Below are 11,829 nucleotides of genomic sequence, written 5' to 3'. Positions count from 1 at the left end.
TATTGAATTTGAGATGAATGGGACAGAAGATTGGTCCCCTTGCTTATTCTTACACTACTGGCTACTCCCTGGGTTGTGTGGTACAGACAGAAGTGACCCATAGCTTGTCAGTCTGGCTATCTATACTGTTAATTCTAGCCTAGAATTTCTAGGTCAATAGGAAGCTGAAGATGAATTTAAGACTTTGATCTCTCACCATGATATTTGCCTGACCTGTGCAATAAGTTTTCCAGTAGTAACAGATCTCAGGCTCCTCCAGTACCAGCAATCATAGTAAGTTTCCTTTAGTCCACCTGGTGAGTTGTGACCCACAACTAGGTCATGTCACAACCTAAGGTGGAACACACCAGCAATGTCAACATCCTTTTCCTTTTTTAAAAAAAGTCAAATCCTTTTGGTAGAAGAGAAAAAAGAAAGGTTACGTCAAGAGTGCTGTTGCATTCAGGTCCTGCTTGTGAGCTTTGTGTAGGCATCTGGTTGGCTGCTGTGAGAACAGGGTGCAGGACTAGATGGCTTGATCCAGCACAGCTGTCATTAAGTTCTTATGCTATTGAAAACAAATTTTGTAGGGCAGAGAGGGCAAGGGTTGAAACAGGACATCTCATCCACTTAACCATTATAAATTACTTTGTTGGACTGCTTTACTATCCCCTTTTATGGAATTGCATCAAACATATGAGCTTGAAATAAAATTCTACTTTGTTTTAATACTAAGAGTTGTGGTTTATTGTCTGCTGTGGGAGTGGATATTAAGCTCCCACTTGAATAGACAGATCAAGAGTACCTGATTTGCGAAAGCAGCACCATACATTTAGAGATGACACATTCCAAGTAAATAAAATTGTGACATAGCAAAAAAAACCCACCAAACAAACATTTTAAATATATCATTCTTTGTTGCATTACAATAAACAAATGATACACAAACAACACACACTCCCCTGATTTCAGAAGTCTTTTTCTTTTCAAAGTAGCATCTGCTTCTTCACATTTTCCCTTTTTAAACCATGAATTATGTATTTTGAGGACAGCAACAGGAACTTGCCCTCAAAGGAAACGAGTATAGAAAGGCCTCAATATGGCAGCTCCTAGCCTGTGGTAGGAAGGAAAGAGAGAACTCTTGCCCCTCACAAAGATGGCCGCCCTGTTAAAAAAAAATAGAAAAAGGAGGGGGGAACCCTCCTCGCCCTTCACAAAGAAGGCTGCTGTGGGAAGGGCGGGGGAGCTCAGCAGGGAGGCTGGGCAATGAAGAGGCGCGTTACTGCGGGTTGCCAGGGCAACAGCCAACAGCGTGCGCGGATGGTTCCTGGTGGGCGGTTGCCCTGGGTGGTGGGTGTGAGGGAAGCCTGGCATAACTGACGGAGCGAAAGGAGAGGAGTGAGGAGGAGGCGGCGGCCGATGGGGGGAGACCGAAGGGGTGTGGGGCTCGTGGCAGCTGCGGAGAAGCTCGGAGCGCAGGTGAGGGGCGCGGCCGTCGGGGCTGCAGCCCAGAAGGGCTGAGGGGAAGCGGTGCCTGGGCTGGGAGCCGCTGTACGGAGGCTGCTGGGGTGGGTGGGCTACGGGGGCTTTGGGGTGCGCGGCGGAGGAGAGCGCCCACAAGGGCTGCGTGGCGAAGGGTGGTAGCGGGGGGCTGCCTGCAGCGGGTGCACGAGAGCCAGCTTGGCCCCGCCACCGTGGGTGCCATGCACCGTGCATGACCCCGGCGCTGAAATTTGTGGGTGCCCTGCCCCTTCCTGGGGAATTTTGTGGGTGCTGCTCGGGCACCCAGGGCCCTAAGGAGGTTGGTACCTATGATCGGGTGGCCGGAGTAGCCGGAGTGGCACTAGGGCATGGGCGTGGCTTCGCCGGGCGGCATGGCGTGACTTCAGCATCCTGCAAGGACCCGAATTCAGGGGCGAAGCTGTGAGAGTTGGGGGGGGGTGTTTCGTTTGTTTGGCGATTGTGATTTTGCACCGTGGTGACTCGGGAGTGTTGAGGCTGCCTGAAAGGCATTTTGCCGCGGCTTGAAGAGACATAATAGCGACACACTTCTCTCTTTGTAGCTGCCTTTCTGTTTTAATTGACTCATGCCAGGCTCCCGCTGCCCGGTAAGACGACCTGATGGTTACTGCCAAATTCTGCTGGTTTCCGAGTGGGTTGGGGTGTCCCTCTTCACAGCTTGAGAAACTGTTACACACGCCTGGTTTGCTGCTGCTGCAGAGCAGCTGGGATCGCTCTGCTCCAGCAATCTGTTGTAATTGTTTCCAGGGAAGCAACAGCCATCGCGTGGTCCCTCGGAGACTAGGCGAACCTCATCGCCTCCTCTGTAGCCCTCCAGCCAGCGCTGGTCATTAACAAGAAAATTCTTAAGTATATCTTGCCTTCCAAACGTGAACAGATTAAAGTTGTATTTTCATAAGGATGACTTTTTGCTCCAGTTATTTCGTTGGTTTGAGTGTCTTGGTAATTTGTGGTAAAAAGAGTAGTGATTATTTACATCTTGACATTTAATGCACCTTGAACCTCTTATATCTTCTTCTGTCTCCTGGACTTGTAACAGGTTAACTGCACTATTACATGACTTCGAGTCTAAGGCTAGCCTCAAATCTGGGCTCCGATTGTAGTGATGCTAGTTTCCCTGCTGTTCTACTACAGCAGCAGTTTGTTAGGTGAGCACTACCATGTATTGATTTGCTATCATTCACTGTAGACTTTGAAAATAAATTAACCATTCTTTATTTCCAGAACTAGGTGCTAGTCCATTGGGTCTAATGGGGCACTGCCCCACCAACCTCTATCTGCCCTCAGCCAGGTCCCACCTGCCTGCCTTCCTACTTACCACCTGTCCAGGGCCATCAGCTTCCTCCTCCCTGGTCTCAGTGTTGCCCCTGTAGTATTCAGCAGGGAGGAGGATGGGGACAAAACTAAAATTAGTTGACTCTAGATTCCACCTATCTGCTGCCCCTGCTAGGGTAGGGTGTTTCTATTTGGAGAGGTCTGGGTTCTAGCGCTGCAGCATCTCCCTTTTCATCTAAAATCAAACGTAAGTTTTACTCAATGAAATTAACCGAAAAACCCAATGAAATTAATGAACATGACTAAGTTGAGTCTATTAACTTCAATGTACCAACTCTGAGTAAACCCAAGTTAAATACCACCCCTATTTGCTGTCTCCCAAAAGGTAGGCATTATCTTAGGTGGTTGCATTTCTGTCTTCCAGTAATACACACGTTTCCCGTTTCTCATTGCTTTCCTCTTTCCCACAGAGCTTCCAGGCAGCTCATGTCATTGCCTGCTGTGAGCTCATTGATGTAGTGTACATCCTTCCTTGCTCAAGGGGCTCCTTTCTCTTTCACTTGCCAGTTGTATATTCCAATTACAAAGATGCTGATATACAGCTGTTTTGTCCATTGTTCTGAATGTTGCCTGTGTGGAGTCCTTAGAGTTATGATTTGGTTGAAATTGATAGGCAACACTTTTGATATAAGACTAGCTCTGTACAATATGGAATTCATTGCCACAGGATTCTGTAATGCCCACTAGCTTGCATGCCTCTAAAGAAATAAAAAGAACGAACGAACGAACGAACGAACGAAAGATAGAGGTTCTGTCTGTCTGGGTTTACAATGTATGATAGCCAGAAGCACATCCTCCAATGTTTCAAAATGTTTCACGTCTTACTGAAGGAGGAGGAGTATAGTTTGGGAATTCTAATCGATCCAGCTCTGTCTCCGGAGGTGCAGGTGTCTGCAAGTCAGTAGTGCCATTCCTGTACCAGGATACTTTGACCACAATTGTCCATGCATTGGTAATGTCACAGCTAGATTACTGCAATGCAGTCTATGTGGGGCTACCCTTGAGGCTGCTTCAGAGGCTGCAGCTGAGGCGGAATGAGACGGCTAGATTGCTGACGCAAACTACCACCTCCATATAACTCCCTACTTGTGCAATTTGCTTTGGATGCCAGTCTGCTGTTGAACCAAGTTCAAGGTATCGCTTCTGATGTACAAGGCCCTATGTGGCTCAGGACCAGGTTACTTGAGCAACCACCTCATCTCTTACACACCCAGTAGGTTGCTGTGGTCGGTGGAAGGTCTTCTGTAAGTTCCAAAGATTTCAGAAGCCTGCTGCGCCGTAACTCAGATCAGGGCTTTTAGGGCTTTGAGATTGTTATTTAGATGAAGATTAATAAATAAGTGATGATAATAATAATAACAATGTCATTTTATATATTTCTTACTTTATTTCATAAAATTTATTCACCACTTGGTTGCAAAAAAACAAAACAAAAAACACCCTCAAGGCAGTTTAGAACAACATGGTAATGATTTTATTATTCAGCCCCTCCCCTTCCCTTGATCTGCCCTTGAAAGCTCCTTACATTTTTTAATTTTTTAAAAAAATATATTTATTGAAATTTTCAAAAAAATAAAAAAGAAAGACAAAAAAGAAAAAAAAGAAAGAAGGAAAAAAAAGAAAAAGCAACAATTGAAAAATTTTACATTACTTGCTTTCCATACCCAAATTCCTTGACTTCCCCACACCTGCCCTTCTCGTATTCCAATTCCAATTTTTAGCTCAGCAAACTTTTGTCCCCACACTTTACCTTGTTTTCTCCGATTCATTTTAATTAACCAATTTTAACTTATAAACCTCAATCTTTATATTTCAAAACTTATTCTTAAAATACTTTTCCTAAATTCGCCCCATCAATTTAATTAACCCATTTTAACTTAAAAACCTCAATCTTTATACATCAACACTTATTCTTAACAATCTTTTTCTAAGGTCAGCCCCAAATCCCTTCCCCAAAATCCCCATTTTTATGTTAGTGGCAAAACCAACTTAATTAAAACAAAATATATTTGTACACCCTTTGGATTCCCAAAGCCCTACCACCCCCTTTCCCGGTTTCGAACCCCAACCAAAGTCCATCAGTCCATCTGCAATCAGCCTGGAGACCTCACATCGGAGGCACTTAACTCTCTCTCAATTTCTCTCTGCCGGTTTTTTTGATAGTCCTTTATTTTAAATTCCGAATCTCGAAGAGGCTCTGTTCCAATAAGGTCCATATTTCTTCCAGCCAGACCTCCATATTTAACAATGGAGCCGAAATCTTGTTTCTTACTTCTCATAAATCCAAATGTCCCAAAGGCTCCAAATTCCACATTAGCCAAATTTGTATTCCATATGTCTTCAGATCTCCATATGAGGAGTTCTCTCCAATTTCCATTCTTCACTTCAAACCAAATTTTCATCATCCTGTTCTTATTTTCCTTTGTGTCCAACTTAACAGGCCTCTGGCTCTCCTTGATCATCTGCGACATCACAGCACCTCCATCTTTTTCCTTCAGATCTTCATGTTCCTCTTTAAACACATCCTCAGATGACTCAAATTCCTTTTCTTGTTTGGCTGTAAGGGTTTTTAGATCAATAACAACACTTCCCTGTTCATCTGCAGGAACTTGAATCATATCTCTTCCAGGCTCAGCAACTTTATTTACTGTTCCCTTCATTATTGTGACATTCACAGTCAAAACATTCGTCTGTTCCTGCAGTTTTCCCAGAAGCGAGAAGGTCTTTTCCAGTTCAGCCAGTATTTTTCCACTTACAGCCATTTTTGTAATGTCCTGAACCCCCTCTAGAGGGATTCTAGTTACTTAATGTCTTCCAATTCCCACCCAAAAGCCAAGTTAACCTTTCCTTCTTTATTTTAACAATTTGACAGCTAGTTTGACAGCTGTCAAAGTCTTTATACCTCTTTCGCAGGCTCTCTCACCGATCGCTCCCGGGTCTTGGGGGAGGGGTGAATTCCGTTCTCAATGTTAGCTCTTATCCTCCAGCACAATCACTTAAATTGCCCCAACGTAAAGTTAATTGCTTTTCTCCACAAAGAAGAAAGGTATTCTCACAACCTTAGTAATAAAATCCTTGCTTTACTATGTTTACAATACGGGTAGGCGGACTTGCTTTTAACACCTTGCCCGTTCGTGCCTAATTCCCAAAGATAAAATTTCCCTTTTAAGTCCAATTACCGTGTTACTCACGGGTCGTTACTTTTAATCCGAATGTTCAAAGGAAGAAGTTAGCGCTCTCCGTCCATGGCATGCGGCTTCACTCAGCAGGGGAAGCAGTCGAACTCACAGCACCACGCCGCTCTCCGTCCCCCGTTCCAGAGCCTTTAAAAAGGCTCCTTTGCGGGTCGGGGGGGCGCAAATGGTGCCCGCCGAGTCACCAAGTCCACAGGCTTCAGCGCCTGTGGTTTCTAAGGGTCCCCGCGTCGTCGCCGCGGCAGAACCCGACCCCTGTTGAGCCGATTCCCTCCAGAGCTCGGAGGGAATCCGCCATTAGACGATGGCGCCAACCCGGAAGTCCCTCGCTCCTTACATTTTTTTAAATGTAACTTGTCTTCCTGGACAGAGCCAAGTGTAGATGGATTTGAACAGTAAACTTTCCTTCTGGCTATCCTTGCTTAGCCTGGCACAAAGGTTTCTGCCCTTGCCAAGCCATGGAGAGTTCTAGGCGGGTGTTTGGAATACTAAGCAGGGAATTCAACATGTAGGTTCTGCTAGTTGCTTTAGGACCTGTCAAACAGTAAATAAATGGGGGAGATGACATGCATTAAAATACCCACCATCCATCTGCATGTAGTAAACATGTAGTACAAAGGGGCCTGGGCACTTTGCAGTTCTACTAGTCTCTTGCTGATAGTAGGAGGGGGGAGATAGCAGCGTTTAATGCTGAAAACTGCCTGAATAAACCTCTGAGATAGGAAGCACCAGGCTGGGTCCCCATCTGGGCTCCACACATGAATGTTTCATGGAGGTAGAGCCCTTTGTGCTGGAGCTGCATTTGAGTCTAGTCTGGTGAAAAAAACCCAAGAAGAAATAGCAACGTGAGCCATAAGGCTTGAATTTCCTGTGGAAAGAATGGATACGTTTGTCTGGTGGAGGCAGGAAATTGCTCTGTGTGGCACTGATGTGGAGAAATAGGGCAGGAGTCTGCAAAACACATATATGCCAGGTCAGCTCCGGGAGCTGAGCTCCTGTGGCTTAAGCCTTGTGTGCCCTTCCCTACTAAGGTAGGATACCCTATTTTGGGGAGAACATGTGTTTGAGAGTTTTGCTCCTGCATACTGAGTGTGTTGTGTAGTAGTTAGAGTATCAGACAAGGACTAGGAATACCTAAATTCCAATCTTGGCTCAGCCCATGAAACTCATTGGGTGACTTCAGCCCATTAATTTCTCTTTCTTTCTCTCTGTTTAACCTACCTTACAGGATTGTTGTGAGTATTTGGGGGGGGGGGCAGGAGACATGCTATCCCAAGTCCCTTGCAGGAAAGACGGGATAAAAACTTAAAGAGTTCCTTATTGGATTGGGGATAACAAAATGGAATTATACTACCTTTTAATAAATATGCCAGTACAGTATAGACTGTTCAGAGTTCATACTGGTGGCCAAGGAAGGAGAGTCCACAACCTCCCTAGGGAGACCATTCCACTGTCAAACAGCTCTTACTGTCAGAAAGTTTTTCACATGCATGTTGCTCATACTGCATGGATCCAAAACTGGTGGATGTGGCTTTCCTGTCTCCTCAGCTTGCTGTACTTCTCCCTAGTTTCTAAAGTGCTCTTCCTCCCCATAGGCATCTTATCCTGCTTTCAAACTCCTGCATCTTCTCTTGCAGCTGTTGTCTTGCCTTCTTGAAAGCTGGCACCATGACCTTGACCAAGGGCTCCTTCACCTACTCCAGCGGGGAGGAATATTGTGGGGAGTGGAAGGAAGGTGAGTGAGGCTGGCCAAGTGCAGAGTGGGGTCCCCTCATTGAGCCAAGTACAGGGGACGGTGTCTGTTCTTGACGGACTGCATATAACTTCCTCTCTAGGGGCCAAACTACACATTACATTACCTGTATGGCTGTGCCTTTAAGTGCAGGGGGCTTTATCTGGACTGGGACCATAGCATGTGGGGAAGGAACTACAGCTCCTTATAGCCTGTTGTGGTCCCAACCTCCTCTCCCAGGTAGTGCTCTCTGCTCTGGTCCCACAAGTGCTCCTATCAAGATATGGAGAGAACAAGGAACCTCTTCTTGGCCACTGTATCCCATTGGCTGGCAGTTGTTTATGTGTGGTGGTGGATGGCAAAACTTGTTCTTTAGGAACATGCATGTGATATATTGGAGACTCTGAGATCCTTCACTGGCTGCACAATCAAACTTAGCAACCTTGAGGTCCACAAAGCCCTTTAGGAACGATATTGTGTCTGCACTGTGAGTCTCTGTATGAATGCATACTAAGCTCCAGCATGCCTTGTGGATGGTAGAAGGAACAAGCAACAGCAGGGGTCTGTTACATTCTTTCTCTGTAAGACATATTAGCCAGCATGACCTCTACCACTGCCCACATACTATTCCTTTTGTCCCTTTTTTGAAATTAAAAGTGCCACCATAGATTTCATTGATTCGTTGCTAAATGGGCACCATGGTTCCCTTTTTGACAACTGACAAAAGAGCAATACTGCTTGTTCTCCCTGCCTAGGGCGCCGGCATGGTGTTGGGCAGTTGACATTTGCTGATGGCAGCATTTACCTGGGACACTTTGAGAATGGTCTCTTCAATGGCTGTGGGGTGCTCACTTTTGCAGATGGCTCCAGGTGGGTACAGGGCTGGGGGCACACACTGTTCTAGGCTTGCATTTGGTGCATGTGCATGACCTAAGCAGCCCCAAGAAAACAAGAATAAAAGGATGCTCTGTGGAGCAGGCTGCTCTGCTGTGTTGTTGGACTTGGAAGAATGTCTATTCCTTGCTATGCCTTGCATGAAGACCTTTTTGTATGTGAGCATGCCTCTGTGATTCAGAACCATAAGCAAGCACTTCTTTGTCTTGGCTGTTACACCATCCTCATCCTAGGTTCTCTGTAGTCACTGCGATTACTACAGACTCAAGTTTAAAGAGCTCCTTAGTGATGCCTCTTTGGCTCTTTGCCTTCTGTCCAGAATACTGTGTTCCTCCTGGTGTTTTCAGTTTCTGGCTGTATGCCATAGTACATTATCCTTACACAATCCTATTATTGACGCAGGTACGAAGGGGAGTTTGTACAGGGAAAATTCAACGGCGTTGGAGTCTTCACACGGTATGACAACATGACCTTTGAGGGAGAATTCAAGGGTGGACGTGTTGATGGCTTTGGTGAGTACTGCAAACTCCTTGTTTGGAGTAGCCAAGCAGCAACACTGATCTTCTAGGGCTAAATCTATTTTGGAAGGACGACTGCAGTGTGGGATGAGGAGAAGTGAGAACTAGGCAAACATCATCCTCCAAAGCACAGTATAGGCTGACATATACCCCAGTGCCTCGTCTCTGCATTCTCAGCTCTCCTGAGCTGAAGTCTTGCAAGTCTGATCCTCTGCCTTGAGCCCTGCATCCCTGCTGAATAATAATGTTTTCTTTTCTTCCAAAGGGCTTCTGACTTTTCCTGATGGCTCTCACGGAATCCCCCGCAATGAAGGCTTCTTTGAGAACAACAAACTCTTGCGACGGGAGAAGTGCCAGGCAGTGGTCCAGCGCGCTCAGAGTGCCTCTAAATTGGCGCATGGCCTCACAGCATGATGGGTGCAAGCTCTAAAGCACCCTACCCCAGGACTCGCCCATGAAACTGCAGCTCAGCCTGGGGGTTGGCAGGAGTGTGGAGTGCAGGAGTCACAGAGACAGACACCATCTCTAGGAGGTAGATGATCCCACATCAGCCCTGATCAGGTGGGCAGCCTACCCAAGTCACTTCCTTAAAACAGCCTGGCCCCTATAGTGCAATCCGGTGCCAAACCTCAACTTATAGAGCCACTGTCCCCTGCCAAACAGAGAGTCTGTCACTCCTGAGGCTGTGGCATTCCTTTGTCAAGAGCGTTCTCCATAGGACAGTCTTCTAGTGCCCCAGTTGCGGTGGGAACGGCGGGGTGTGTGTGTGTGTTAATGCTCCCACCATCACCTTAGAGGCACAAGGAGTGACTCACTAATGCTTAGACATCATTTTACCTTTTTCTTAGCTTGAGACTAATGCAGCTGAGAGTTCATGAGATTAGATGGGTTGGTCTTCAGTGTTCAAGGGAGAAGTTGGAACTTGCATTTAGCACAGCTTCCTGTCGCCCTCCACAGCTCTAAACCTCTGGTTCTCTCTCTTGTCGCTTCAATGGGGTTCTTCGTTCCTTTTATTTATTTATTTATTTTTAATGCAAAAATGGAAAATTTATATACTGCAGAATTCTAGACCTTCTGAATGTGCCTTTCCCCGATGTTGTACATCAGCCCAAAGAAGGAGACCTGAGCTGCAATGCCTGCCATCCTTTAGGCCCTAGAGTATATCTGGGACGCACTACCATTGCTTTCTGCCACTGCTTTCTGATGCTTTATCCAGTTCACTTGGGCCATTCTCACTGTGAGTATTTGGATTGCCCCTTGGGTGAAAGTCAGCTTTTCTCCCTTATATAAGGTCTGTGCTCCTTGACCCGGAGGGAGAGATCTTCCAGAGCTGTTGCATGGCATCCATGCACCATAGTGCCATAGACACAGGGCTGCGTGTATTCTGCCCTTCAAAAATGACAATTCTGTACAAAGAAAAGCTGAATTCTGCAACATGTATAAATTACACAGAAATAATTGGCATATAATTATTTATTTTGCATGATTTCTGCTTTTGCTAGTAATAGGAAAAGGCAAAAGTGCTTTGGAGAGCACTAATGCCGTATCTCTTGAACACCTGTGCATTCCCTAACTCTCTCTTCCAGTTTCTCAGAATTTATCAGGCATTGCCTGAATGCTTTTAAGCCTATCTTTTGCTGCCTTAATGGCTATAAATTTGCTTTAAAATATACAACCGATTCTCATGATGCTGACTGCTGTGTCCAATATTGTTGAATGCAGTCACAGAGAAATGACATACACACAGCCCTGTAGATACCCAAAAGAAGTGGTGTCCATCCCCATTTTGTCCACTAGGTCCAAAGAGGTGGTTGCACTGAGATCTGGTAATGCTGTGTAGCTCTTTAGGAGCATTTTGGTAGGGGAAGTAAGTGAGCACTGGAGCCTTCAAAAACTTGAGTGTGTGCAGGGCATCCCTAATACATTTGCATGCAAAGCTGGGGCAATGACGTGGAAGAAAAGAAACAGCTTCTGGGAGGGTCCTCGCAGGCTGAATGGAAATATAGGGCTGGGCTAGCAGAAGGGGAAAGCTAGCTGTGGGATATCAGCCTGTGAAATGATGGGCTGGGGGGTTGAGTTGGGACTGAGTGGCCTTTGAAGAGCGACTTAGTTTCTACCCAGCCACTTTGTGTTTCTGTGCACTGAAAGTAAACATGGGATTGTTTCGAGACTGGGGGGTGTTCTTAGCCAAGCATTGACCTGCATGGTGTGTGTCCCTAAGTGCCATGCTGGAGCCTCTTGTTACCAGCCCACCTCCACACTGAATGTCTGCGTGTCAATGCCACCCTCGTGCCTTTTGTGTCTCTGCCCATGTAAGGGCCTTGGCCAAATAAAGAGTTGCTGAATCTCTGCCTCCATGTCTTTTTTCCCCTATTGGAAGGATGTAACGTATCAGCAAGGGTGGGCTGTGTGCATGCTGTAATAGCCTTTCTAATCATCTTTATGTGGGGAATACAGCAGCAGGCACACTCAGCTCTGTATGCTGTTTTTTTTTTTGTGTGTGCAGACAATCCATGCTTCCCTCCTTTGCTTCAATGCACAGCTCTGGCCTGAAATTGTGCTGGTTTCACCATCTATTCAGTCACTCTATTTCCCCTTTGCAAGCAGAGTGTACCATTACTGAGATAGTAGACGGGGCAAAGCATTTTTACCTGGA

The 11,829-nt window shown here is 46.0% G+C and overlaps 1 protein-coding gene across 1 annotated transcript; it reads left to right on the top strand.

Annotated features, from left to right (window-relative positions):
* Positions 1–1,330: 1,330 nt before the first annotated feature.
* On the top strand, positions 1,331–11,518 carry MORN4 (MORN repeat containing 4). The gene is made up of 5 exons (XM_053389502.1): positions 1,331–1,458; positions 7,667–7,764; positions 8,517–8,631; positions 9,058–9,167; positions 9,439–11,518. Exons 2-5 carry the CDS (start codon positions 7,698–7,700, stop codon positions 9,585–9,587), a joined length of 441 nt encoding a protein of 146 aa, XP_053245477.1. The 5' UTR covers positions 1,331–1,458; positions 7,667–7,697; the 3' UTR covers positions 9,588–11,518.
* Positions 11,519–11,829: the final 311 nt, after the last annotated feature.

The sequence above is a fragment of the Podarcis raffonei genome, chromosome 5, assembly GCF_027172205.1.
Source record: "Podarcis raffonei isolate rPodRaf1 chromosome 5, rPodRaf1.pri, whole genome shotgun sequence".
Taxonomy (NCBI): Eukaryota; Metazoa; Chordata; class Lepidosauria; order Squamata; family Lacertidae; genus Podarcis; species Podarcis raffonei.
Note: the sequence above shows the minus strand (reverse complement) of the source record. Positions and strands in the feature narration are given on the sequence as shown.

Bases quoted from the DNA above. Each gene is read 5' to 3' on its own strand.
- MORN4 (XM_053389502.1), top strand. From the start codon at position 7,698: ATGACCTTGACCAAGGGCTCCTTCACCTACTCCAGCGGGGAGGAATAT. The intron at 7,765-8,516 runs GTGAGTGAGGCT...CTCCCTGCCTAG, and splicing joins TTGTGGGGAGTGGAAGGAAG to GGCGCCGGCATGGTGTTGGG. The intron at 9,168-9,438 runs GTGAGTACTGCA...TTTCTTCCAAAG, and splicing joins TGGACGTGTTGATGGCTTTG to GGCTTCTGACTTTTCCTGAT.